This window comes from Emys orbicularis, chromosome 14, assembly GCF_028017835.1.
Source record: "Emys orbicularis isolate rEmyOrb1 chromosome 14, rEmyOrb1.hap1, whole genome shotgun sequence".
Taxonomy (NCBI): domain Eukaryota; kingdom Metazoa; phylum Chordata; order Testudines; family Emydidae; genus Emys; species Emys orbicularis.
In genome coordinates, this window is record NC_088696.1 from 42,785,428 (window position 1) to 42,812,557 (window position 27,130).

At 60.2% G+C, this 27,130-nt stretch overlaps 1 protein-coding gene across 1 annotated transcript; it reads right to left on the reverse strand.

The window, feature by feature from the left end:
* LOC135888805 (C-type lectin domain family 18 member C-like) lies at nt 1-27,130 on the reverse strand. Its single transcript, XM_065416590.1, has 12 exons — nt 27,001-27,130; nt 25,653-25,744; nt 18,647-18,880; nt 17,291-17,388; nt 13,439-13,560; nt 13,175-13,282; nt 7,481-7,573; nt 5,668-5,774; nt 3,663-3,792; nt 2,189-2,285; nt 1,424-1,515; nt 1-38 (listed from the first exon to the last, which is right to left on the reverse strand). Exons 1-12 carry the CDS (start codon nt 27,128-27,130, stop codon nt 1-3), a joined length of 1,341 nt encoding a protein of 446 aa, XP_065272662.1.

A 27,130-nucleotide genomic window follows, 5' to 3' on the forward strand; every position in this document is an offset into this window, starting at 1 on the left:
TCAGGGCTCTGGCTGCCACAGGGAGATGTGCTCCTGAGCTGCAAAGGATCACAGCCAGCATTAGTGCTACCCCGCCAGGGTCGGGCCCGCAGCCCACGGCCAGCCAGCCGGGCCCCATAACGACAAAACCCCCAGATCCACCCCAGCACGTCATCAGCACCAAACACAGAGCCTTACTAGGGGAGCCAGAGGACTAACTCCATGAGCTAACAGCAATAGTAGGCTGTTATCCTTTATGTGCACTAGCCCCTAGAGGAGGCACAATGCACACATTACCCCAGATCGGGGGGGTCTCAAACTTCATTGCACCACGACCCCCTTCTGACAACAAAAATTACTACACGACCCCAGTTGGGGGGACTGAAGCCTGAGCCTGCCTGAGCCCCGCTGCATCGCCTGTGGGGGCCAAAGCCAAAGCCCGAGCCCCACCACCCCGGGAGGTGGGGGGCAAAGCCGAAGCTCAAGGGCTTCAGACCCAGGCGGGGGACCTATAACCTGAGCCCCGCCACCCAGGGCTGGGGCCCTCAGGCTTCGGTCCCGGGTGGTGGGGCTCAGGCTTTGGCCCCGGGCCCCAGCAAGTCTAAGCCAGCCCTGGCGACCCCATTAAAATGGGATCCTGACCCACAGTTTGAGAACCGCTGCCCTAGATAAAATGGTAATTGGGCACTATGTAACTAGCTTAGCTAGCGTACCCAGACTGGGTAATGGGGACAGACCAGGCAGGTGTGTGCCAGCCGGCACCCAGCCACGCTCGCCCTCCTGCGAACCAGCCTAGACCTGGGCAACGTGCATCAGTTCCCGTGGCACAGTTCGGATCCAGAAAAGGGCTTTTAAAACTTTGAAATGAATTGTTGGTGACTGCGGTGCTGGGCAGCGAGGCCAGGGGCCTGTTAACCACACTGGGCACAGGAAGGGCAGCAGCCGTGCAAACTACTTCCATGCTGCCCGGCCACCGTGCCTCTTGCAGGGACCAACTCTACGGGTCAGAGGTGGCTCATTCTCTGCCAAGACCACTAACTAGAGTACAGCCCTGGGTTACCCAGGCCTGGAATAGCTGGGGGCTACGGGTCAGGGATGAGGGACATCAGCAGATCTGTGTGGGCTGGGAGCCCAGGACAGGGCCTGCATGTTGGGATGGGGGGCATCGGCGGAGCTGTGTGTGGGGAGCCCAAGGCTGGCATTTCGGGCAGAAGGGCATCGGCAGAGCCATATGTGTAGGGAGCCCAGCAGGGGCTGTATGTGGGGGCCGAGGGGCATCGGCAGAGCTGTCTGGGATGCTGCAGGTCAGGGCTAAGGTGCGCTAGCACAGCGCACAGGGCCTGCCACCCAAGCACTAGCCAGCAGCTGGCTCAATGCCTGCATGCCCCTCCCCACGCAGAGCGGGTTACGGGCGAGCAGAGAGGAGAGAAGCTGGGCCACTCACCAAACTGGCAGATGTAGCGGTTTCGCGTCTTGCAGCGCTGGTCATTCCAGTTGAAGGCGGCTGATGCCTGGAGCTCAACACAGTTCCCAAACCTGAGACACAGAGCAGAGGAGAGCGGTCCCAGGGCCGGGAGGGGAGCATGGGAGCAGGGCATACAGGAGTCCCAGAGCAGAGGACATCGGTCCAAGGCCCAGAACGGGAGCACGGGGTGCAGGAATCCCAGAGCAGAGAGGACAGCGGTCCCATGCCCGGGAGGGAAGCACGGGGTGCAGGAGACCCAGAGCAGAGAGGGGAGCGTTCCCAGCCCCGGGAGGGGAATAGTGGGGGCAGGAGTCCCAGAGAAGAGGAGAGCAGTCCCAGGCCCGGAGGGGACTATGGGAGCACGTGGTGCAGGAGTCCCCGAGCATAGAGAGTGGTTCCTGTCCCAGAACAGGAGGAGGGGGTGCAGGAGTCCCAGAGCAGAGGAGAGCTGTCCCAAGCCCGGGAGGGGAGCAGGGGGTGCAGGAGTCCCAGAGCAGAGAGAACAGCGGTCCCATGCCTAGGAGGAGAGCACGGGGTGCAGGATGGTAAATCTGGGGGCAGGGACCAGCTCTTTGTTCTGTGTTCGTACAGTGCTTGGCACACTGGGGTCTTGGGCCATGACTGGCGTTTCTAGGTTCTCCTGCACTACAGCAAATAAATATTGACAGGTGCTGCCGGCAAGCTCGGTGCCATCGGGCCTCGGACCGAGCAGGAGTAGCAGCAGCCCCTGCCCTGGTCACTTACCGCTGGCTGTCTGGCTGGCCGAACGCGAAGCTGGTGAAGGAGTGCTGGGCGCCGGTGTCCCAGCGGAACAAATCCTTGGACGTTTTATAGGTCAGACCTAAACGAGAGCACGGGGGACGTCCTGGGGCTCCAGTCCACACGGGCACAGCGGCAGCCGCGCACCACCACAGCGCTGGGCCTGAGTCTCATCACACAGGTCCCCATTGGCTGCATCTCCGCCGAGGAGCACGGCTGGCCGTCCATGTGAGTCAGCAGCACAGCGACCGCGAGGGATCTGTGCCCCTGCTGCTGAGCTGTGTGTCACGAGCCCCACGCTGCTAGCAGCGATTCTCCATTAGCTCAGGGGACTTTGGAGCAGTGGGATCAGTTCGGTCCCTGCTGCCATCAGGAAGTTAAGATTGTCTCACACTCCCAGCTCTGAACGTGCCTGCACTGCGAAGCCGCACGTGGGCTCTGCCGGGGCTGCACGCTCAATGCCTCTAGCAAGCCAAACACCTCGCTGTGCGTGGCAGCCTCTGGGCTAGTTCCAATGCCCTGTGCCCGGCCCCTAGAGAGACGAGGCCCATCCCCCCTCCCCAGCTCGAGCTCCCTCCCACTCAGAGGGCATTGCATTGCGATGCCCCACAGGCCAGCCCCGGGGCCAGCCCCCACGGAGGGCACAGTGTGGCAGCTGTAGCTGGGTGCGGGTTCCCAGCCTCTCACCCGAGCCAAACTCCTGCAGCTGTCCCTGCTGCTCACACACCCTTTCCAATACCCCCCGCTGAGCCACCATCTCCCAAGGCAGCCAGCGGGTAACTTCGACCCAGTCCCAACAGCGAGGCAGCATGGTTTGGCCCAGTGACTCCAGGCTGAGGTGTCAAGATGTCCTGAGTTCTAATCCCGACTCCCAGGGTGACCCCTGGCAAGTCATGGCCCCGCTGTGCCTTGGTTTCTCCAGTTGTGAAACACAGAAACCTCCCTCCTGGGGGGCTGGGGAGGGTTAATGCTAAGTATTATCAGACAGCAGCACTTCCATCAGCAGCCTGAGGGAGAACATCACCCCATGAGCAACTCTGCCCCTCGGAAACAACAGCAACCGAGTTCATTCATTAGCTCCTGTCTGCAGAGCACTTTGAAGATGACAAGCTCTGTGGAGATGCCAGGACTGTGATCACTTAGGGCATGTGATCCGGAAAGCGGGGCTGGATTTTACTGTACCTAGGTGCTGCCCTACAATCGGAGCGAGGACTTTTCAAAGTTGGAAAGACGGGACTCCAGCCTTTGCACACAGCACAGAGCTCTGCGCCCGCCTCGGGATCCCGCCAGGGTGACCTTGCACTCTCTGCCGGCAGAGACTGCATCGTCCTCCCTCCGGGCTGGGACCCAGCCTGCAAGGTCTCTGGGGCCGCGATCACCTCCTCCTTGCCTCTGGAAAGTCCTGTCCCAGCCCTGGGGCTCCAGCTGTCCTTCGGCAGCAAAAACTGCAGCCACTCACCGATCCAGAAGTTCCGGGTCTCGAAATCTGGCTCTGTCACCTCATTGGTGGGTTCCAAACGTCCCAGGTAAAAGGCCAGAATATCCTGCACTTTCTGATTTGTGATCTGGGCCAGCATGGCTCCTTTCTCCTGCAGGGGATCAGACCCAGACAGACCAAATCACGAAATCCATCCAGCCGGCACCACAGGCTAACCCTGCCCTTCAGCCCCAGTTTAGACCCTGCAACCCAGACGGGCCAGTCCCCCATCTGTGCACTTCCCCCATCCCCACCAAGCTGTATCCCGAATCCATTCCAGGCAGGCAGAGGAGTCCAGTTCCCCAGCGTCTTCTCTTCCACAGGGAACGAAGGGCCTGAAAGCTCCCAGCAGCACTGAGTCTGCTGCGCGGCGTGAACACGTGTGGCCCATGGGAGCCCAGAGGCTGGCTTGCTTTGTTCTCATGGAACGGACACTCGATAGAGCGACTTACTCTCCCAGCTGATCGTCACCCCTGTGGGCAGATTAACTCCCCGGGGCTCCGAGCCGGCGCTCTCTGTCTATCGCCTGCGCCAGGTGCGCACGAATCGCTCGCGGCACTGGCCTCAGGGATCAAAGCCAAGACCCTGCCTGCAAATGGAGAGAAATTTCCAGCCACAGACGAGGAGCTGGCCTGGGCTGTTCGCTCCCAAACCCCTGCCATGGAAGAGGGCTCAGGCTGCGACACGTGGCAGCCAAACCAGACTGGACGCTCCCCCTGGGGCGACTCAGGAGTGAAATCGATGGAATGGCCCACGGGGGCGAGAGCCTGAGGGGCGGGGGAAGGGCTGGCATGATGCGTCTCGCTGTGGGCTGCACCCGGCTGCCCTCGCAGATCTCCCTTCCTGCGGCCCATCCCCTCGGCTCGCCAGGGTCAATGGTCAGCTGGGACATGCCGCCGCAGGCCAGGGTAGCTTGTGACACCCAGCCCTGCTCCCGGGGCGTGCTGTCCCCCACAGAAAGCCATTAACAAGCCGGCTCGAGGGGGCTCTTTTAGTTACACTGCAGAGGCTGTTTGAGCCAGAGGCCCCAGGTCCAAGCCCTTCTGCCAGGACCATGGGACTAGCACCGGGGTCTACAGAACGTGGGCCGGCTGCCACTCCCACCCCACCGCCAGGCCAGCCAGAGCCCAGCCCCGGAGCACTGCCGAGAGTAGGCGCCGCAGGAAGTACCGCCCAAGTGACAGCACCCTGCAGCCTCTGATTGGCCCATGCTCCCTATGTAACCGGGGAGGGTGCCCAGCAGGATGTCTGGCCCGCTGTGACTCCAGACCCCATCCTGCTGCCTGTTCTCCAGTCTCCGGCCCAGCTTCGCTCTGACCCTCGCTCGATTACTCCCATCCCTCTCGCTGACTAGCACCCCGGGGCTGTCCTTAGCGTGTGGACACAGCCCGGCCATGACCAGCAGGCCACGCTGCCTGCACCCTGCTCTCTTTCATCCGCCCAGGGGCATCGTGTAACATTTGCTCACAATTCGGAAACCACCACAGTTTGTATCGTGCCCACCACGCGCTCGGCCCCTGCCATGCAGTGGTTCTGAGGAGCCGCTGGAGACCGCCTGGGGTCCGGAGTGAATCCAGATCCCTGCGTTCCTTATAAAACGTGGGGCCTTGGGGACTGAAGAGACCGCAGGGCTGGTGGGAAAGAGGGAAGCCCCCTCCCCAGAGCGTGTTAGCACAAGCTCCAGTGCTGTGCAGGACAAGCCCAGCCTGGATTTCATTCCCCTGTCCCCGGACTGAAATATTATCGAATGTGGCTTCCTAAGCAACGCACTAGCTCTGTGTGCATGAGTGAGTGAGGCTGCCCTCTACTGGACGCCCCGCAGATCAGGTAAGAGACCTACTACTCCTAGCAGCTCAGGAGCTCTCCTTTAGTTCAAGCCGTTGTGGCCTGTGTTTTGGGACGGGAAGAAGCAGGGTCTAGCCCTGGTTTCTGGCTCTCTCTATGAACCGGGTCTGTTGCCTGCAGCACAAGGGCTGATGGGGGTTACCTGGCATTTTATTTTGGCTCCATAGTACGTGTCTGCCTCAGAGGAAACCATGAAGCAGTCCCCGTCTATCCTCAGGTCGCAGGTGTGCAAAGGGAACTGAACCTTCGCTGTGAGAGGAGAGAGAGGGAAGGATCAGTCCCTGCTTTAACCCCAGGGTCTCTGCCTGCAGGAGAGAAAGCAGAGCCCTCTACACGTGCCAGTCCGGTCACTCAGCAGCCAGGCTCTCACCCGTATCTAGGGCTGCCAACCCTCCAGGACTGGCCTGCAGCCTCCAGGAATTACAGATTAATCTTTAATGAAAGATTCTGTCATGTGATGAAACCTCCAGGAACATGTAACCCTCCCTGTAACGCTCCTCAGCCCAGCAAGCCGGGAGTGTAGGACATGGAACCGGAAGGATTGGGATCATGCACCGCTCTGCTCTCCCCACAGGGCGTCACTCTTACACCAGGCATTACTCCGGCCCAGCAGCCTTTGCATCAGGCAGGTCAGCAACTCTTAGAGGAGCCCGCACTGGTAGTCAGACGTTTGGGGGAAGTTTGTTCCGACTCCCCATAAGTGTGGCACCATTCAGCCCCTCCCCTTGGGCAACCAGGGGGGTTCATTTAACAGCAGCACGTATCCCCTGGACTATTTTGTTCAGCTCTGACCCGGCCAGTGATGGGTCAACTAGCCTGAGCAGGTCCAGCCACAGCTGGGGAGCATCACATCTGCAACTTGGTCTCATTTCTAGCCAGCAGCTGGGACCGGGAGGGAGGCAGGAGGCGAGACTGAGCAGCCATCTCCAGAACAGGGAGGGATGGGCAGAAGAGCAACAAATTACAACCAACCAGCTGCCTTGCAGCACAGCAGGGGCGCCCCCTCCCCTGGAGTCATTTACACCTTTGCAAAGTGAGGGGCGAACCGGGCACCCCCCGCCCCCGAGGGCATTTAACACTCACCCATGCAAACTGCGACACAAGGTGCTGGCCCGGGCGATCGGGCCCAGGGCGGGGCCCAAGCCCGGCAGTGCATTGATGCCAACAAGACAAGAGCAGCCGGCAGCAAGGCCCCCATCCCTGGAGTAATTCTGTGCTCACCTGGCCACGCACTGGAGAGCACACGGCGCAATCCTGGGCTACTCCCCAACCAGGCCTGCCCCATTCTCGGGTCTGCTCTCTGCGTAACCCTAGCCCCATAGGGAACCCATTGGAACCCCTCTGCCTGGGCCAGGGGGACGTCTGCCGGGATCCACGTCTGGCCCTGGCCGCTTTTGGGGCAGGGGCTGATTATAAACAGCTGCTGAAAATGGGTTTGAATTCGGGGGCAAAGCCGTGGCTACAGCTGTATGTACCCGATGCTGGGTATGGGCAGGCCCCCCACACCCTGCCAGGCCCGGACTCTGCCCGACACAGGGTGCAGTGGATTGGGGTGCCCCTTGCTCAGCCTGGGATTGAAGAAATCTAAAGAACCTGAGGCCACGACCCAGCTGCCTGGAGTCCTGGGCCCCCGGGGAGCTCGGGGCCCCCAGCAAAGGGGCCGAGTGCTGAAAGCAGAGGCTGGGCTGAACTGCAGCCTCCCTTAGTGACCAGCTTGTGAAACAGGGTCAGCAGCCAGCTTGGAGGCCCCATGAGCTGCCGGTGCCCAGCCTGGAATGGCCTCTGGGCGCAGCCTGGGAGGGGAGCAGCCGAGCTGGCACCCTGTGCTCGTTGGCAGGGAGTGCGGGGGCTGCACCGGGCTGGGACCGCAGCTGTCCCTTTCCGGAGGACGTAGGGGGAACCACCCCGTCCACCCCCCGGAGCAGCTGGGGCCAACGTGACGGAGCCGGACTCACTGCCGCACTCCGCTCCGCCGTAGCCGATGTCGCAGAGGCAGGAACATTCCTCCTCCCGGAACCGCCCGTGGAGGCACTGGATGCTGCACTTCACTGCAAGAAAAACGGGCAGTTAGTCTGCACCCCGGCCTGGCGCTGGCTCCCCCCAACCCCCCCGTCCCCTCCCGGCAGCGTCCCAGTGGAGCCAGCACAAGCTCGTAAACACCTCGGCAAGCACCACAGATACAACTGCAGGCTCTGCAATGCACACGGGGGCATGATAGTGACACCGCAGGGGACACACACCCTGCATGGGCCACACATACCCTGCATGGGTCACGCAGGTCTGCACACACACACACACACACACACTGCATGGGACACACAAACACACACTGCGGGGGGGGGGGAACACACATCCTGCATGGGTCACGTGCGCACACACATATTTCATGGGACACACACACACTGACAATGTGGTAGCAGAGGATGGTTGGCGGATGCACCCTGTAGACGGTTGGCTGCGAGCGCAGGTGCTTGGCAGTGAGTGGCTGCTAGTGATAAAACAAGGGAATTGAAGGAACCAGCGCGGAAATGGCCTAGAACCAGCTCCCTAAAAGGGACCTTGCACGTCTGTGCAGGGAGAGAGGGCTGAGCGTTGGGAGGCTCACTCGGGAGCAGCTGATTGCCCGGCTGGTAGAGAGTGACCAGTCCAAGGAGCAAGTTCCAGATTCCAGTGGGGCTTCAAGGATGCCTGGAGAGCCTGGGAGTAGCAGGGGGGTACGGTTCCCCAGCCAGGAGGGGGACATCTCAACCTGGGTTCCCCCCAGTGGAGGTGAAGAGATGGAAACTGGAGCTGAGAGTGAAGGAGCTAGAGCCGGAGGAGCGGAGGCTAGCAAACTGCTCAGAGCAGCAAAAACATGAACTGGAGTTGGAGGAGAGGCAGGCCAAGAGGACCTGCCGTGGGGTAAGTGGGGAAGGACCCCAAGATGCCTGTTTGGCAGGAACAGATTCCAAAGTGTGCCCAGTGTAATGGGGGAGGGCTATCAATGCCGACCTCCCTGCCTGGGAGAAGGCTGGTGATTTGAACCAGACTGACCCTGCGGACAGGCACCGCTGTCTCACCCCCCGGCTTGGTCCCAAGGCCATAGAGGTGTTCAGCCAAATGGACAGTGCAGAGACTGGGGACTATTAAGGTTCAAACAGGCTTTGCTGCGTACATTTGAATGGACCCCTGAGGCAGATAGGAAAAGATTCCAGGGTGTACGAGAAACCCTGGGCGTCACGTACAAGGAGGTCACTGTCCTGCTGGGAGAATCTCTCTGCAAGGGGGGAAAGGGTGCGGGGCCACTTCTGCAGAGGACGTGTATAATCTGGTTGGATTGGGGCAGCTGTAGGACATCTGCCATCAGAAGCCCAAACCCTGCAAAGTGCAGGTAACGCTAGCAGACTTGAGGTTATGGACAGCAGACGGGGTGGGGGAGAGAGACCCACGTCGGGGACTTGGAGGGGGAGTCACCCAGAGACCTCTCAGAGGTGAGACTTCAGGAAGCGCAATGCAGGGGTGCCCACGAATACTGGAGCAGGCAGACCCCCTCCAGGGACCTGCGGGACCTGAGATGTCATTATTGTGGGCAAAACGATGCAAGGTGGTGTCATGCCCAAAGACACAGGAAATGTTTGCCCAAGAGACCCCTTGAAGGGTTAGCAGATGAAGGGAAGACAGCTGGTAATGCAGGCTTGGAGAGGGAGCTGTGTGTCGATCCCTTCAGAGGAAGCAGTCACCCAGCCAGCTCCTGGGGCAGAGCTGGCCAGGGAGGAGTGGCAGACGGGCTTCCCCTCCAACCAAGCCCAGCAGATACGTCTGCTTGTACCCCCTGGGCTCAGGCCCCTCTGATCCCCAGGGGGAGCAGCAGGTGGGGGTCAATGGGGAGACATTCACGGAGTGGAGAGATTCTGGGACAGAGACTCTTGTGGGTGTGGTGCAACCTCACCAGCTGCTGAGGGGCCATGTAACTTGGGGGAAAGCTCCCCAATGGCAGCCATTCACCTCCTGTGCAGACAGAGACACGGGGAGGATGGGGGGGGGGCTGGTAGCTGGGGTCCTTCAGCACATCAGCTTTGACGTACTCTTGGGAAGTGACTGTGTCTCTTTAAGACAGGATCCAGACCCCGTGCCAGTAACAGCCAAAGATCTGAACCCAGAGGTCGGAAGGTGGAGAGGGCAGGAGCCAGGGAGCATGTGAATGGTCCCGGCGGGGAGGAGGGGATGTCCCCCCGGCTAGTAGCACAAGAGAAGATCTCCGAGGCTCGAGTCTGCAGCCAGACCCCTGGAGCTGAGTGGGACTTCGGCCCTGCACTGAGGAGAGGTGGATCAAGCTGGCTCTGATGCGGCAGCGAAAGCAGTGGGCTCGCTCCCTGCCCTCACTGGGACACGGGCGCTGGGGGTGGTCATAGAATCATAGAATCATAGAATATCAGGGTTGGAAGGGACCTCAGGAGGTCATCTAGTCCAACCCCTGCTCAAAGCAGGGCCAATTCCCAACTAAATCATCCCAGCCAGGGCTTTGTCAAGCCGGGCCTTAAAAACCTCCAAGGAAGGAGACTCCACCACCTCCCTAGGTAACACGTTCCAGTGCTTCACCACCCTCCTAGTGAAATAGTGTTTCCTAATATCCAACCTAGACCTCCCCCACTGCAACTTGAGACCATTGCTTCTTGTTCTGTCATCTGCCACCATTGAGAACAGCCGAGTTCCATCCTCTTTGGCACCCCCTTTCAGGTAGTTGTAGGCTGCTATCAAATCCCCCCTCATTCTTCTCTTCTGCAGACTAAACAATCCCAGTTCCCTCAGCCTCTCCTCATAAGTCATGCGCTCCAGACCCCTAATCATTTTTGTTGCCCTGGTCGGACCCCCAGTTAAGATCCTGTAGAGAGGATACATCTGAATGGGGCCCCAAAGAGGTTGGGGTGCAGGATCAGCTCCCTGCAGAGGTGCTGATGGGGGATGGGCTGAAGAACTGGCCAGACGATGCCCTGGTCCTTGCCTGCGGCTGAGGTCAGGGAGGGGCACTAGCAATCCAGCCAGCAGGGGTGTGTGGAACCTCCAATGGGGGAAAGGGAGTTGCCAGGGCCAGGGCTTAACAGGACTGAGACCAAGGGGGAAACTAAAGGCACAGCAATGAGGGCTGGGCCCTGAACCCAGCAGCTGAATTCCAGACCTAGCCGCAGAAGGATCCTGCCTGGAAGAAGCGGGTGTTGCAAGATCCTGGGGAAGGATCCAGGTGAGAGAAGGGACCCGGTACCAGGAAAGGGCTCTCCAAGGGAAAACTGACCCTTGGGGGATCAGAGGGCAGCTGGTGGTCCCTCAGAAGTACCACCGGGGGGACGTCCCTTCTTCTAAATATCAGGGGGTCCAGCGCACCCGGTGAGAGCTGCTGCAGAACGTTTAGTGCCCCGGAAATTCCCAGGGGTCCACCCTTTTGAGTTGGTGCAGGGGAGGAGAGGGAGGGGACCCCTGGAGTTGATGAGAAACAAATGGGGACTCGGTGGTGGATTCTGAACTATGGTTCTGGGGAAAGCTCCCTAAGCTCATGGCTTTGGCCAGGAAGAACCGAGCCGGGGCCCAGGAACAGTAAAAGGGCTGGTACGACAACGTGCCTGATCGGGGACCGGAAGAGGGGTCTCAGCTCAGTGCGAAGAGCCTGGGGAGAGCCCTGGGAAATCAGCAACCAGCTGAAGGAGGTGAGTCATGTGCTGGAGCTGCCCAGTTGGGCAATTGTACCACCTTGACATAATGAAGCTGTACTTTGACAGGGAGACTGCCCGTGCGGCCGTGTGTGTGGGCAGGGGAAGGAGAAGGGGAAAGGGAATCTCTCTCCTGAGCCAGGAGCCAACGTTCTGCTGGAATAACTTCCCCCCTCTGATCAGCTAACCCCTGCCTGCCGGCAGAGATCAGAGGGGCTGCGTTGGTCCCCGCAGCCGGGCCTGGGCTCACTAAGCTAGCTGTCCATGGGGGGAGAGGAGGTGTCTCCCGTTCACAGTCACCGGGGGAAAAGCCCGGGATCCAGAAAGAGAGATCAGTGACAAGCTGGCTTTAGGGGTGATCCAGCCCCCTCCAGCCCAGGGCCTCCCGCGTGGGATTTTTGTAGTGTGTTACAATGAATAGTGTGTGCGCGCCTCAGTTTCCCTGTGTGCTGCATGTTTAACAAGGTGGAGGGAGAGGGTTTGTTGTTGCAGAGGACCAGATGTGACCTCGTCTAGCAGCCGGGGCGCCCGGACAACGGCATGGAGATGGGGTACCCTAGTGTCCAGTGACCTGGTGACCAAGAGGCTCAGCCCAGCGTGGAAGGCAGCTGGTTCTGGCCAGTGGGAGGACAAAGGGCTGAGGAGAGAGGACCCTGGTGACCTGACCAACCAGTTCCAGCCAGAGGGGAACAAAGGATGGAGGAGAGAGAGCCCCAGTGACCTGTTTACCTGGGACAGAAGACAAAGGATAGGGGAGGAGCTGTTGGGGGAGATGATATCGGATGATCGGCTGGAAGGAGGGGGCTGCTGGACTAGGGAGAGAGAGCAGCCAGAGCCCCCCTGGATGCGGGATAGACTTAGATGTACTGTGGTGAGGGAGGCCAGGCCTGAAGGCCTGGAGAGTTTCCTGTGCTGGGCTCAGATGCTCAATAAACCCTCCTGTTTTACGCTGGCTGAGAGTCACTCCGGTGCCCTCTGGGTGTGGAGGCCCCGGGGGTTCAGAGCGAGGGGACTCCCTGAGGGGGCCCATGGCGAGAGACAGGCGTGCTGAAGGCTCAGAGAGGTGTGGCTCCAGGAGGCGGGGGGGCCTACGGCTAAACCCCCGAGAGAGAGTGGACCCCCGAGAAGGGCTGTCGCACTGAAGGGGGTTCCTCCCAGGGACCGTACGGAGCCGAGAGAGAGCACGAGGCCTGTGAGTCCGTGACAGGACGTGGCTGCCTGGGCTGGAGCCCAGATTCATGGGGCACGGGGGGTCTCGGAGCCCAGGCTCCAGCCCGAGTGGGAACGGCTACACTGCTGTTTTATCCCCCCAGCCCAATGAGCTGACCCGGGCTCTGAGACTTGCTGCCATGGGTTTTGTACTGTGGCAGAGACGTACCCAGGGAGCAGGAAGGGACTGGGCTAGATAAGCCAGTTCCACGATTCCTGGGATTCCTCAGGCCTGATTTCTGCTGTTCTCAAGGGTCCCTGCAGAAATCCTCAGGATGAGAGAACCTGGGGGCCTGGCCCCTTTAAGAGGGAGCTGGTAAACCTGTGAGTGGTCAGCTGCCTCCCAGCTGGGCTAGAGAGAGGGTACCTGGGCCCTAGCAAGGAGAAACTGAGGCAGCTGGTTGGCTGGGAAGGGCGGGGGAGCTGCCTGACCGCAGAAGCAGCAGAGAGATGCCGGAGGGAGGAAGCTGCAGGAGAGCAGGAACTGCTGGCGATGAGTGCTGGGAAGGCTGGTGAGGTCTGGCTCGAGCTGCAGGAAAGCTTGTGGCCCCTATGAACAAGTAAGCCGGGCCCACAAGCCAGGGACTGCTCTGCAGAGAGGTGCCCAGGAGCAGGGGTAGGGCTCACCGGCAGTAGGACGCTGCGGGGAGCCCTCCGGCAGAAGAGCGAGGGCTCACTCCGCAGGCGTCTCACCCGTGGCGCCGATGGCAAGAGGCATCCCTGTGCACCCTGCACACACCCATGCCAGCCGGCTCTCACCTTGGCAGTACCGGCCCGTGTACCCCGGCAGGCAGTCGCAGTGGCAGGTGCTCATGTTCAACCGCCCATCGTTCCTGCAGCTCATCCGACAGGGGTTCCTGGGGACCTCTGATCAAACAAAACGCACAAGGCGGCTGTAAGATGGCAGGTGCCCAGCTGTGCCAGCCAGTGCCCAGGGCCCCACTGTGCCAGCAAGGCAGGGGGACTACTTCAAGTGAAGGTACCGGGCTGGGGGGAGCAGGGCGGGGGGGAGCCAGCACTCACCACACAGCCCCCCGCTGTGATCCCACGACTTGAAGCATCCGGAGCATCCTGAGGTGCAGAGTGAACACCAGGCTCCTTTCTTGTAAGGGATGATCGTCTTCCCGTTCATCTCCCAGTTCCCCCTGGGGGCGGAACAGACAGGCATGGAGCCGCAGGGCCAGGGGCCCCAAGGACAGTTGCAGGTAGGCCCCGGGGCTCTCTGCCTTTCCAGCCCAGCCCAGGGGCCATGTGGGTTGTCCCCAGGCAGCTACGATGTGCAAGGGCCCACATCACACTCGGAGGTTTGGCCACAACTCCCCACCTCCTCTGCTCCACCGCTGGAGCTGGGCGACCAGCCTGTGAGCTGCACAGCTGCAATCGGCCCCTAATGCTTAATAGAAGGGAGAACAGCATCTTCTGCCCAGGCAAGGCCGGCCAGCTGATTAGCCCCACCCACTTTTGCTCCCAAGCCCCGCCTCCCTTAATTATAAGCCACACCCACCATCCTCTTCCCTGGGACCAAGTCTTACCTTCTTTCATTGTAAGCCCCACCCACCTTTTACTTCCTGTGGGCCAAGCCCCACCTACTATTATTTTAAGCCCCACCTATTTTCTACTTCCATTGACAGACCCTTCCGCCCACCTTCTACTTCTGTGGGGCCAAGCTCCGCCTACTATCATAAGCCCCACCCACTCTCTGCTTCCATCGACAGACCCACCCACCTCTTTCATTGTAAATCCCACCCCTGGGGCCAAGGTCCTCCCACTTCCTGGTGCGAAGGTTGCAGATCTCTCAAGACATCCAGATAGACTTATGTGTAGTGCTGGGGAGGAGCCGGTGGTCATAGTACCTGTAGGTACCAGTGACATAGGGAAGGATAGGAGAGAGGTCCTAGAGGCCAAATTTAGGCTGCTAGGTAAGAGATTAAAGTCCAGGACCTCCATGGTAGCATTCTCTGAAATGCTTCCAGTTCCATGCGCAGGGCCGGTTAGGGAGGCAGAACTGCAGGGTCTCAATGCGTGGATGAGACGATGGTGTAGGGAGGAGGGGTTTAGATTTATTAGGAACTGGGGAAACTTTTGGGAAAGGGGGAGCCTATAAGGAAGGATGGGCTCCACTTAAACCAAAATGGATCCAGATTGCTGGCACTTAACATTAAAAAGGTCGTAGAGCAGTTTTTAAACTAAGGGCTGGGGGGAAGCCGATAGCTGTGGAGGAGCACGTGGTTCGGTCAGAGACATTCCATAGGGGAGGATCTACTAATGGAGATTCTCCATGTCCTAGTAAGGAGGAGAGGATGGAAGATGATAAATAGGGGAAGGATCTGATGAGAAAGTCAAATGAAAAAAATTCCCATTCAACTACATCACGTAATGGCAGACAGCTAAAAAGGAACACATTTTTAAAGTGCTCATATACAAATGCTAGAAGTCTAAATAATAAGATGGGTGAACTAGAGTGCCTTGTGATAAAGGAGGATATTGATATAATAGGCATCACAGAACCTGGTGGAATGAGGATAACCAATGGGACACAGTAATACCAGGATACAAAATATATCAGAAGGACAGAACAGGTCGTGCTGGTGGGGGAGTGGCACTAGATGTGAAAGAAAGCGTAGAGTCAAATGAAGTAAAAATCTTAAATGAACCAAACTGTTCCATAGAATCTCTATGGATAGTAATTCCATGCTCTAATAATGAGAATATAGCAGTAGGGATATACTCCCGACCACCTGACATGGCCCTGCTGTATCACAATATTCATAAATGATTTGGGAAAAGGGGTAAACAGTGAGGTGGCAAAATGTGCAGATGATACAAAACTACTCACAATAGTTAAGTCCCAGGCAGACTGCGAAGAGTTACAAAAGGATCTCACGAAACTGGGTGACCAGGCAACAAAATGGCAGATGAAATTTAATGTTGATAAATGCAAAGTAATGAACATTGGAAAACATAATCCCAACTATACATATAAAATGACGGGGTCACTCAAGAAAGAGACGTTGGAGTCATTGTGGGTAGTTCTCTGAAAACATCCACTCAATGTGCAGCGGCAGTCAAAAAAGTGAACAGAATGTTGGGAATCATTAGGAAAAGGATAGATAATAAGGCAGAAAATATCATTTTGCTGCTATATAAATCCATGGTACGCCCACATCTTGAATACTGCGTGCAGATGTGGTCGCCCCACCTCAAAAAAGATATATTGGAATTGGAAAAGGTTCAGAAAAGGGCAACAAAAATGATTAGGGGTATGGAATGGCTTCTGTATGAAGAGAGATTAATACGACTGGGACTTTTCAGCTTGGAAAAGAGATGACTAAGGGGGGATATGATAGAGGGCTATAAAATCATGACAGGTGTGGAGAAAGTAACTAAGGAAGTGTTAGGTTTCAGAGTGGTAGCCGTGTTAGTCTGTATCAGCAAAAACAACAAGGAGTCCTTTATCAGAGGGGTAGTCGTGTTAGTCTGGATCTGTAAAAAGCGACAAAGAGTCCTGTGGTACTTTATAGACTAACAGACGTATTAGAGCATAAGCTTTCGTGGGTGAATTCATTCATCTGATGCAGTGGGTATTCACCCATGAAAGCTTATGCTCCAATACATCTGTTAGTCTATATGGTGCCACAGGACTCTTTGTCGCTTTTTGGGGAGTCCTTGAGGCACCTTAGAGACTAACAAATTTATTTGGGCATAGCCCATGAAAGCTTATGCCCAAATACATTTGTTAGTCTCTAAGGTGCCACTAGCAGGGCCGGCTCTGGCTTTTTGGCTGCCCCAAGCAAAAAAACAAACAAAAAACCTGCGGCGCGGCCAGAGCGCGGGTGCAGGGGGACCGGCTGGGGGGGGGGGGGGGGGAGGGAGCGGGCGGGAGAGAGAGAGAAGGGGGGGCCAGGGCTACAGCGGGGGCGCTGCCACGTGGCCCCTCCCGCTGCGCCGCCTCCTGCCGCCTGCCGCGAGGGCTCCGCTCCGGTCGGCGGGGAGGGAAGGAAGAGGACTGCCCTGCAGGGCGCTCTGGTTCTCCGTGCCGCCGCCCCCTACAGGGCGGCCGGAGCGGAACAAGAACAAACAAACAAAAAAAAGCAGCCGTGCCGCCCTAGAATTGGGCAGAATGCCGCCTCGAACAGTCTGCCGCCCCAAGCACCAGCTTGCTCAGCTGGTGCCTGGAGCCGGCCCTGGCCACAAGGACTCCTCGTTGTTTTTAAGGAAGTGTTATTTACTCCTTCTCATAACACAAGAACTAGGGGTCATCAAATGAAATTACTAGGCAGTAGGTTTAAAACAAACAAAAGGAAGTCTTTTTTCACACAACGCACAGTCAGTCCGTGGAACTCTTTGCCAGAGGACGTTGCGAAGGCCAAGACTATAACAGGGTTAAAAAAAAACCTAGATAAATTCATGGGGGATGGATCCATCAATGGCTATTAGCCAGGCTGGGCAGGGATGGTGTCCCTAGCCTCTGTTTGCCAGAAGCTGGGAATGGGAGACGGGGTGGATCACTTGATGATTCTGTTGATGATACCTGTTCTGTTCACTCCCTCTGGGGCACCTGCCATTGGCCACTGTCGGCAGACAGGATACTGGGCTGGATGGACCTTTGGTCTGACCCAGTATGGCCGTTCTTATGTTCCATTATAAGCCCCACCCACCAAGTTTCTCTGGCATTGACAGACCCGTTCACCCATGCCTGCAGCCTGGGGTGGGGTGGAGGACGTGGGATGTGTGTGTGTGTGCGGGGGTGTGGTGTGGGCTCACTGGGGCTGCCGGAGGAGATGAGGGGGGTGAGCACGTGGCCCAGGTACCTGCCAGGCAGGAAGGGCGGTAGGCCCCGGCCAGGCTGCCTGTGTGCACGCCGAGAGGCCTTACCCCGGGGAGTAGGCGCAGACGAAAGCCTCTCTCCTCTCCTGGCCCTCGATGCAGGCATGCTTCCCGCAGCCCAGCCTGCTGGAGGTGGCCCAGACCAGCTGCAAGAGAGACACGGTGCAGGCCTCAGCGCGCCTGCCCAGCCTACGCCCTCCCCACGGCTGCAGGCGCAGTGCCAGCTGTGTGGGGGTTGCCAGCTGTCGCGGGGTGGCTGTAGGGCCGGCGATTGCTGCCCACCGGGTCACACTGCGAAGGGCTGGGAAAGGCCGATAGGGAGATCCCCTCCCCCCCCACTATTAAACTGGCAGGCCAAAGAGTCTCAGCCCAACGCTCTGCAGGGAGCCCAGATAGCCAGTGTGAACAATCGCCTGGGGATGGGGTGGGGGATATTTGGTTTGGTGCCTGTATAAGAGGAAGCCCTGAATATTGGGCCCTCTGGTCACACTACCCGCATCCCATGGCCTGCTTGGATCTACCCCTGCCACAGCTCGTTCCACAGAGCACTGAGCTCCCCTCCCTTTAGGGTTGCCAACCCTCTGGGATTGTCCAGGAATTAAAGATGAATTTTAAATTAAAGATTATGTCATGTGATGAAATCTCCAGGATTTCGTCCAACCAAAGTTGACAACCCTAGCTCCCTTTCCCCCCCCCTCCCCGGCCTGGGAAAGCCCTGCCCGTGCCCTGGCTGAGGAGGGGCAGGTATGGCCCAGCCTCTCCCCAGGCCCTGGTGTGAGGGGCAGGGTGTGAGGGGGCTGGCTCAGCTCTGGGCCCAGCCATCCCACACGAGCAGTCCCAGCCCCAGCTGCTCGCCAGATGGTCGTTCCCCCCCCCCCCGGCCCCGCCCTCGGGGACGATGTGGGCATACGCGGGGTCCAGGCCTCCCACAGGGCCTCGCCCGCATGAGCAGGGCTGGAGCCCTCTTTGTCAGGCCCAGCATTACCAGCACTACGCCCTGTCCCTGGCCACCTGGCTGAGCAGCCAGGCCCTTCGGGCCCTGCTCGCTTTCCCTGACGGAGGACAGCAGGCGGTGATGGGGACTAGGCAATGACCAACAGGCTTAGGTGCATTTTCATGGCCCTGACAGCCACGGGCTGGATCCTGGGCAGGGATGAACTCCAGCGGCCAGCAGGGGCTCGCCACACACAGCTCTGCCCATGTGCCTCCATCCTGACCTGCAGGCCACCTGCTCTTCCAGCCCTGGGCTACCTGGAGCGGCCCCGGGGCACCCAGTCACGTGGTGGAGGTTCTGTGATACACAGGGAACCGTTCTCGCTGTACCAAACTCTGCTCTCCTGCAGGGTGTGTGCTGGTACCCAGCGCCCCCGGGAGGAGACAGCGCCGGGTCCCTCGCTGGCTTACCTGGGTGTAGTGGCTGCAGGTGGTGTTCTCCAGGCACTGTGCTGCGTGATAGTCGTAGCGCCGTCCCTCGCTGAACCACAGCTCCACCACGGCAGCAAAGCTGGCCGCCCCGGCGGGGAGCAGCTGGGCATTCCAGCCCACATGCTGGGTGTGGTGCGGAGGGCGGGGCAGGGCCCCCGCCAGGCAGCTGGCTGCTTGCTCCTGGGCCAGCTGGGCCAACTTCTCGCTCCAGTCCTGTCAGCGTGGAAAGTGAGCGTTAGCATGCAGAGCCTCCGGGGGGGCCTGGCCAGCACGGCCTCCGCAGGGGCCTCGGGCGCTGGGTCCATTGTAATAACTATAGGGGCAGTGGGCTGCAGCCCTTCCCATCCCCTTGGGGACAACCCCCGGGCAGCTGGTGAAAGCAGATGGCCCAGATCTCTGCTCCCCTCCCGCCACCACCGGGGCCTCGGATCTGCTGCGCTGTTCCAGCCACGAACTGCTCCCCACAGCTGGCGGGAGAACCCCGGCCCTCCCTGCTCAGACCCGGGGGGAGGCAAACCCAGATCAGTGCGGCCACGTTTACAGAAGTGGGCACTGGTATGTGGGGCCCAGCTTGAAACACCTGCAGCTCCCGCTGGCTGCGCGGGGGAGCCCCCGGCTGGTTGCAAAGGGGGAGCCCCCGGCTGGTTGCAAAGGGGGAGCGCCCCCCAGCTGGCTGCAAGGGGGAGCCCCCCGACTGGCTGCAAGTTCATATCCCCTCTGTAGACCAGGCCCTCAGTGGCTCAGGCCATGCCCCTTTCCAAACCGCTTGCCTCAGTCCATGCCACGAGGGGCTGCAGCAGGAGGCACAGAGCGGCGTGGCTCTTCGACACCAAGGCCGGGCCCTCGCCCTCCTGAGACCGCCCGCGGTAGCCACTGAGCAGCAGGTTCTCCGCAAGCCTCGTGCTCACCAGCACCGCTGTGCCCCTGCGATTGCCGACGGCTCTGAGCACCGGGGCGGGCAGGAGCTCGGGGCCAGAGCTCAGCAGGTGCCAAGCAGCTGAGCTCCAACTGAGGCCTGCCGAGGATCTGACCCTCTGTGCCCACTCGATGGGCAGGGGGACACAGCAGGGCCAGGACATGCATGTGGCGGCTTTCCTGGGGCAGGGACGGCATCTAGCCCTGGCGTCGTGAGTTCAGTGTCCAACCCCTCAAAGCGGGCTGGATCCAGCCTGCGTGGGAGGAGGAGGATGGCACGCAGGGGTGGGAGGAAGACCAGGCAGTTGTTTGTTCCCAGGCAGAAAAACATCTTGTTCCAGACAGTTAAAATTGCAATTTCCATGGCTCTCAGGGCAGCCGAAGGGAGGAGGAAATGACAGAGCCTCTCACAGGCCAGGAGCCAAGCGCCACACGTGGGAGCTGCGCTGAGTCACCCTCCCTCACCGCTGCCAGCAGACATGCCAGGCTCCCAGCCCCGGGACGGGGACTGACACATGGGAAGCCCATAGGGTCCTTCCAGCTGACCCCGGGGGTGGGGGGTGGGGTAAAAGGCCCTGCTGGGAAGCTTTCTCCCTCCTCAGCCCCAGAGATGGGTGTGGGCGGGGGCTTGGTGGAACGCCCTCGAGGACGAGGGTGGCAAGCAGGGGAGTTCTTCAGGGACGGAGGGCAGGGCAGCCCTAGCGTACTGGGGAGACACAGCGTCGGGAGTTAACCGCGCCTGCTCAGTACAGCTCTGGCCCTTTGAGCCCTCCACGGGCACAGTGCTGGTCAGTGGAGGTTGCCATGCAGAGCCGCAGGGGTTTTAAAGGGCCAGCCGTGGACTAAATCCTGGGGAACCGCCATGTTCCTCGCCCCTCTCCTCGGTGCTGGGAAGGCATGGTTCCCCGACACTCTTGCTCATCCCTAGGGGCTGGCAATGCTAAGAATCACCCAGCTGCGCGTTAGCTTCCTGGTTCATGCATCCTAGGTGATGGCAGATTTGGGCTCAGCATCCCCCCGGGCACAGCCAGAAGGGGAAGCAGCCCAGATGCTTGTTTTGGTAGGCCCCACAAAAATGGCGGCAATTTTCATTTCTTAGCAACAGCTCGGTTAAATGACCACTAGCAAACAGCCAAGCTATTCGCTGGTTTGCTCCTGCCAGTGTTGAGAGTAATGGCAAAACTCCCAGCGATTGCCATGCAAATAGGATCAGGCTGAACAAAGCCACCTATTAAAGCTGTCTGGCTCCTGCTAGCTTGTCACCGAGCACCCTTAAAGGGACAGCACCGCTCCGGCCTGGGGCCCCTTGCTGTCCTGTTTCTACATGGAAGCTGGACCCACCCGTGACCCACGTGCACGGACTGAGCAGTGTGGCCTGTGTGACATTTGAAACAGCCCGTGGTCGCCTCCGGGTGCCCTGTGAATTTATGCTGAGCCATTCAGGATGACAAGGCCGTTTCCTCCCCAGACCCATGTGGAGAGCTGGGGGAGTTTATTATCCTTGAAGAAACCAGCCGTAAAGCACCCGCACCCACTCACCACTCAAACCTCCCCTCCCGCTGCCTGAGTTAAACCAACTCCGTTAATTATTGCTAACGAGGTGCCAGGCTGGGAGGACAAGGAGATTAATGGCCTTTTGTTCCAGAGCGCTGCCCTGGCCTGCCCAGCTGTGCCAGTCCCAGTGCCCGCAGCCCCCACGCACTCCCTGCCCATGGCCCACTCACCCTGGCTGCCCCAAGCAGCACCGTGGCTGAGGGGCAGGGAGAGGCCAGGGATAGGGGGCTGGAGCCAGATTTCAGCCTCCCCAGCGGTCGGGGGTTGCTTTGGCCCATCACAGACCTAGGGCCGGATTCACAAGCACTCAGCACCCAGCGTGCTGGGCTCGTGAAAATCTGTCCCTTAGTGACCAGTGGCACCATTCGGATCCAGCCCCGCCGGGTCTCTGAGCCCCCTCCAGATAAAACCCCGGGCGCTGGGCTCGGGCTCCTCTGCCTCCGGGCAAAGGGCAGTGCTGGGACACCAGTGAGGGGCCAAAGCAGCCTGCAGCTGCTGCTGCTGGGCCTGCCACGCCCTGGCACAGGGGGAGGGAATATTTGCTTTTCAGTAAGGACAAATCAGCTGCCAGGCGGGTGCGACCTCACCCTTGCCAGCCAGTGCCCCGGGCACCCAGCTCCCTGCCCCGGGGCTTGCAAATGACATACTCAGCCTGCGCTAGCAGCTGAGTCGGCTGAGGGGAAGCGGCTGATGTACCATGGGTCATTTCCCTCCTGCTGGCAGGGCCTTACCTCCCACGGAGTCAGCCCAGGGCTCCACCTGGGCCCGCCTCCTGCCCCAGGGACCAGCCTGAGAGGCCCCTAGACCCATGTCCCACCCAGAGGGGGGATGGGCCTGGCACTGCAGAGGAAGGAGAAGGGAAGCGGGATGCACCGGGTCAGTGCCCGTCTGCAGGGTCCCATGGAGGTGGATGTTAGACACTCCACTGCACCGGGCCCAGTGTTCTGACCCCAGACGTGCTGGTAGACAGGGACCATCCTGGGGGCTAGACACAGGCCAGCGCCGAACTTCCCTGAGGGAGGCCAGCCCCACCTCGGGCAGACCTCTGGACCAGACTGTCCCCAGCCAGACTCAAAGCCACGGGGGTGGGGCAGGGCTCTCTGCTTCCGGGCGGGGCTTTGTCCCTGCTGGCTGGAGGGAGGGTGCCCCCCATAGAAAAGCCAAAGCCAAAGTGGATGGCTCCCCCCATGGCTCCCTTGGAGACCACGGCTAGCTGCAGCCCTGCCCTGGCACCCTGCTTCACCGGAGCTGCTCAAGCAGTGACGGCATCAGTGAGCTCCTGTGCTGTCGGGGAGGTGGGAGGGGAAGACACACAATGCTGCATGCAGTTTGGACCAGGGCAATGAGCATCCCCCTCGGCCCAGCTCCAGCTCCAGCCTCTCCGCCGTGCAGTGAGCCCCCCCAGGAGCAGGGAGAGCAGCCTCAGCCCCCGGCCGGCCGTGGGGAGGAGAGCCGCAGGAATGGGCCCGACACCTGACATCTTGCCCCTGAGAAATGCTGGCTACATCTGCGTGGTTCTAGTCTGGCCAGTGCCTGCAGACATGGCCCCAGTGACCTGCTCCCCGGGACCCAGAGTGAGGCCCCCATCTGAGTGACTGAGACGGGTTTGCCGTTTTGTCCCACGGGGCCGGGCCAGCCACGGGAGGGAGCCGAGTCCATGGTCCATGGGGCTGTCTGCAACATTCAGTGTATTCAGCCTGGGAACGAAGCTAGCTTGAGTCTGCAGGGCTGCAGGTGGAGAGAACGACCTCGCTAGCTGCTACCCGAGCCCCTTTGCGCTGGAGTCACTGTTAGACAGTGTGTGTGTGTCTGTGTGTGTCTCTGTCTATGAGTGTGCTTCTGTGTGTGTGTCCGTCGGTCTCTGTGTGTCTCTGTGTTTGTCTGTCAGTCTGTGGGTGTCTCTGTGTGTGTGTGTGTGTCTGTGTGTGTCTCTGTCTATGTGTGTGCGTCTTTGTGTGTGTGTCTGTCGGTCTCTGTGTGTCTCTGTGTTTGTCTGTCGGTCTGTGTGTGTGTGTGCGTGCGTCTGTGTGTGTCTGTCGGTCTCTGTGTGTCTCTGTGTTTGTCTGTCGGTCTGTGTGTGCGTCTGTGTGTGTGTGTGTCTGTGTGTGTCTCTATGTGTGTGCGTCTGTGTGTGTGTGTGTCTGTCGGTCTCTGTGTTTGTCTGTCGGTCTGTGTGTGTGTGTGTGTGTGTGTCTGTCAGTCTCTGTGTGTCTCTGTGTTTGTCTGTCGGTCTGTGTGTGCGTCTGTGTGTGTGTGTGTCTGTGTGTGTCTCTATGTGTGTGCGTCTGTGTGTGTGTGTGTCTGTGTGTGTCTCTATGTGTGTGCGTCTGTGTGTGTCTCTATGTGTGTGCGTCTGTGTGTGTGTGTGTCTGTCGGTCTCTGTGTGTCTCTGTGTTTGTCTGTCGGTCTGTGTGTGTGCGTGTGTCTGTGTGTGTGTGTCTGTCTGTCGATCTCTGTGTGTCTCTATGTTTGTCTGTCGGTCTGTGGGTGTCTCTGTGTGTGTGTGTGTGTGTGTGTGTGTGTGTGTGTGTGTGTGTGTGTGTGTTGGTGTCTGTGGGTGTGTCTGACTCTCTGTGTGTCTGTGAGTGTGTGTCTCTCTGTGTGTGTCCTGGTACCACTTTGAGCAGGGTCACCCCTCCAGGTTGCGCATGAATGCACCCGTGGTATCTGGCTGATCAACAGGCTGGTCTGAAATGTGCAGCCTTATTTCCGACTGCGCTGCCAGGAGCCGTGTGGGCCGGTGGCACGAGCTGGAGGTGACCGTGGGCAGGGAATCAGTTCAGAGAGCTGGTGCTGGCAAGGGGCTGCAGAGGGCAAGGCTGTGTGGGGCCCCCTAGGGAAGGTCACCCCTCCCGGCCAAGGGGCTAGACCCTCTGGAGGGGGGTCTGTGGTAGCTGAAGGGAGCGGGCGGGGGGGACACCATGCAGCACAGATAGGGTTACCATACGTCCGGATTTTCCCGGACATGTCCGTCTTTTTGGTCCTCAAATCCCCGTCCGGGAGGAAATTCCAAAAAGCCGGACATGTCCGGGAAAATCGGGAGGGGTCGTGGGGCTTGGGGCCGGGCTGGAGCCGCTGGGGCCGGAGCCAAAGCCGCTGGGGTCGGCGGTGCTCAGCCAGGGCCGGGGCCGGGTCGGAGCCGCTCGACCAGAACTGGGGCCCGAGCCGAGCCGGGCCGGAGCCGCTGGGACCGGGGCTGGGGGTGCTCGGCCGCTGGCCGGCGCTGCTCGCCCAGGGCCGGGGCCGGGGCCGGGCCGGAGCCGCACGGCCGGAACCGGGGCCCGAGCCGAGCCAGGCCGGAGCCGCTGGGACTGGGGCTAGGGGTGCTCGGCCTCCGGCCGGCGCCGCTGGGCCGGGGCCAGGCCGGAGCCGCTCGGCCGGAACCGGGGCCCGAGTCGAAGCCGCTGGGACCGGGGCTGGGGGTGCTCGGCCTCCGGCCGGCGCCACTAAGCCGGGGCCAGGCCGGAGCCACTTGGCTGGAACCGGGGCCCAAGCCGAGCCGGGTCGGAGCCGCTGGGACCGGGGCCGGCGCGCTCGGCTGGAACCGGGGCTGGCGCCCCAGGGCCCGAGCCGAGCTGGGCCAGAGCCTCTTGGCTGGGGCCGGCCACCGGAGGGAGCTGCTCGGCCAGGGGGGCCGGACTGGGCCACGCCTCCTCGCGCCCCAACCCCCAGCCCCAGCCCCAGCTTACCTGCTGCCTGCCTGTTTCAGGCTTCCCGCGAACATTTGATTCGTGGGAAGCAGGGGAGGGGGTGGAGCAGGGGGCAGAGCGTTCAGGGGAGGGGGCGGGGCTGGGGTGGGGCTGGAGGTGCAGGGAAGGGGCGGAGTTGGGGCGGAGCCGGGGCCCCGTGGAGTGTCCTCCTTTGGGTCTATTAAAATCTGGTAACCCTAAGCACAGAGACCCTCCCTCTTTCAGCTGTTCGCCCTGGCTCTCTGCTGCCCTGCCTGGCCTGGAGCTGTGGGTTTAATGGGGTGGAGGGAGGTGAGCAGGCTGGGCGAGCCCTGGACCTTGTGCACTCAGCCATGTCTCCGTGGAGTCCCGTGCAGGCCGGTGCATTGTGGCCGGGGGGTGGTGGTGGTGGTTTTGATTCCTGTCCGTGCCCCACACCAGGGCTCAGCCATGCCCCGCCCGCCCCCACCCAGGCCCCAGACTGGCAGGTCCCTGGGCCCGGCAGGAGTCCCAGGTCCACCGTGCAGCTCTGTCTCATGCTCCGCGCTGCCGTGTGGCCTGGGCGGAGCAGAGCCCGACAGGGAATGGGGAGAGCGCAGTCGGGCATGGACAGCCCACTAGCCAGAAGGGTTCAGCCGTCGCCCAGTGCCAGGGGCTGATCTGGCCCCTGCATTCTCCACGGGATCCCCCAAAGTGCAGTCGCACCCTCCCCTCCCCTGAGGAGATCGACGGGGTGATCAACGCAGAGCGTCTCCCTCACCAGCAGCCCGTTCCCAGGACCCTGCCGGGCTCCTGCTGCGTCTGACCCGTGGGGCTGGGGGCGAGCAGGCAGGCAGAGGGGGACTCACCATCCTCTGCATGTTGGCAGCGGGCGGCTGGACTTTGCTCCGCAGTTTGTTGTGCAGCGAAAGCAGCAGGAAACGTTCCTTCAAGCCTGGAGCTGGGCAGGGGGAGCAAAGCAGGGAGTCGGGGAACACGAGTTTGAGATGAGCAAAGGCCCAGATCCCAACCCCCCGGCCCCAAGCAGAGCATGGCTGAGCTGGGGACCCGCAGTCAACTCCAGGAGTTGCAGCCTCCCTGCCCAGGCCACCTCCAGCAGCCGCAGCTCAGGAATCCAGGCCAAGCCGGGCCCCGGCCCCCGGCTGGAGTAATCCTGCAAACAGCCAAGGAAGGGAGACGGGTCTCCATGGTGACAAGGGGAGAGAAGAAAGCCTGGCTTTTAGCGGAATACAAAGCGGGCCAGGCCTGCGAGCCACTGACACCTGCTCCAGAGCCAGCCCGGGCGTCTCGGTGCTTGGGTACGAATAGGGCGACCCACCCCAGGCTCTGGCAAGGAAAGGGGGGTGGGGCGGGGGAGAATAGCTAGAGAAAAGGGAGAACTTGGAGCATGTTTGCTGGGGCATTTCTGGGGTCACCCACAAGTACATGGGGGGCTGACGGGAAAGGCCGGGGGAGCCCTGTATCTGTGTCTGTGTCCGGCTCCACCTGGATAGCAGCACCCGTTAGAAAATCATTCCCTTTTTCTTGGCACCTGCTGGGTAAAAAATCTGGCCCCGGTTGTGGCCCCCTGGACTGGGCCTGGCCATGTGGCTAACTGCCCTGCAATGTGGCAATCAGACCCTGGGAGCAAAGAGATTGCAAAATGAAAATAATATTTGATGCTAATGATTGAAACCCATGATCTGTTTGGGGAGAGACAGGCTGGGGACTCTCCTCCAGCCTGGATAAACCCTGGCCGTGCCCTGACTCCCCCCGTGAGGGAATGGATTTCCCCTGCCTCTCTGCCGGCCTGAGGTTTGGACGCTCGCTTGTCAGCTACAGATGTTACATTCAGCAGCTCCGAGACCTTCCCTCCCGCCAACAAACCATCCGTTAACCTCAGTGTGCAGACCCTTCGCTGGTGTAAACAGGGCCACCAGAGCTGCGCCGATTCACATCACCTGGCCCAGCAGGGTGAGGGCCTGATGCTGGAGAGTGCTGAGTGTCCTCAGCTCCCCTCGGCTTTCGGAGAGGCACAGGGTGCACCAGGAGGCGTAGTGAGCACAGGGTCAGCACTGGCTGCAAGGATATATATTGGTGGGTTCCCCCGGCCTCAGGTCCGAGATCAGATATGTGCCCCCCACAACCAGCTTAGCTGGTGCTGGAAAATCTTGACCAGCCCCTTAGTCAGTTATTTCAGTGGAATCTGTCAGTTACCTTGCTGCAGCGGCACCAGGGGGGGCAGCTTCTCAGGGTGCTGGTGTACCGGGAACTCCCCCAAAGCAGAGCCCAGCCAGCTGCAGGCCAGTGCCAAGAGCAGGCACGCTGGCATCCGTTTATCCTTCAT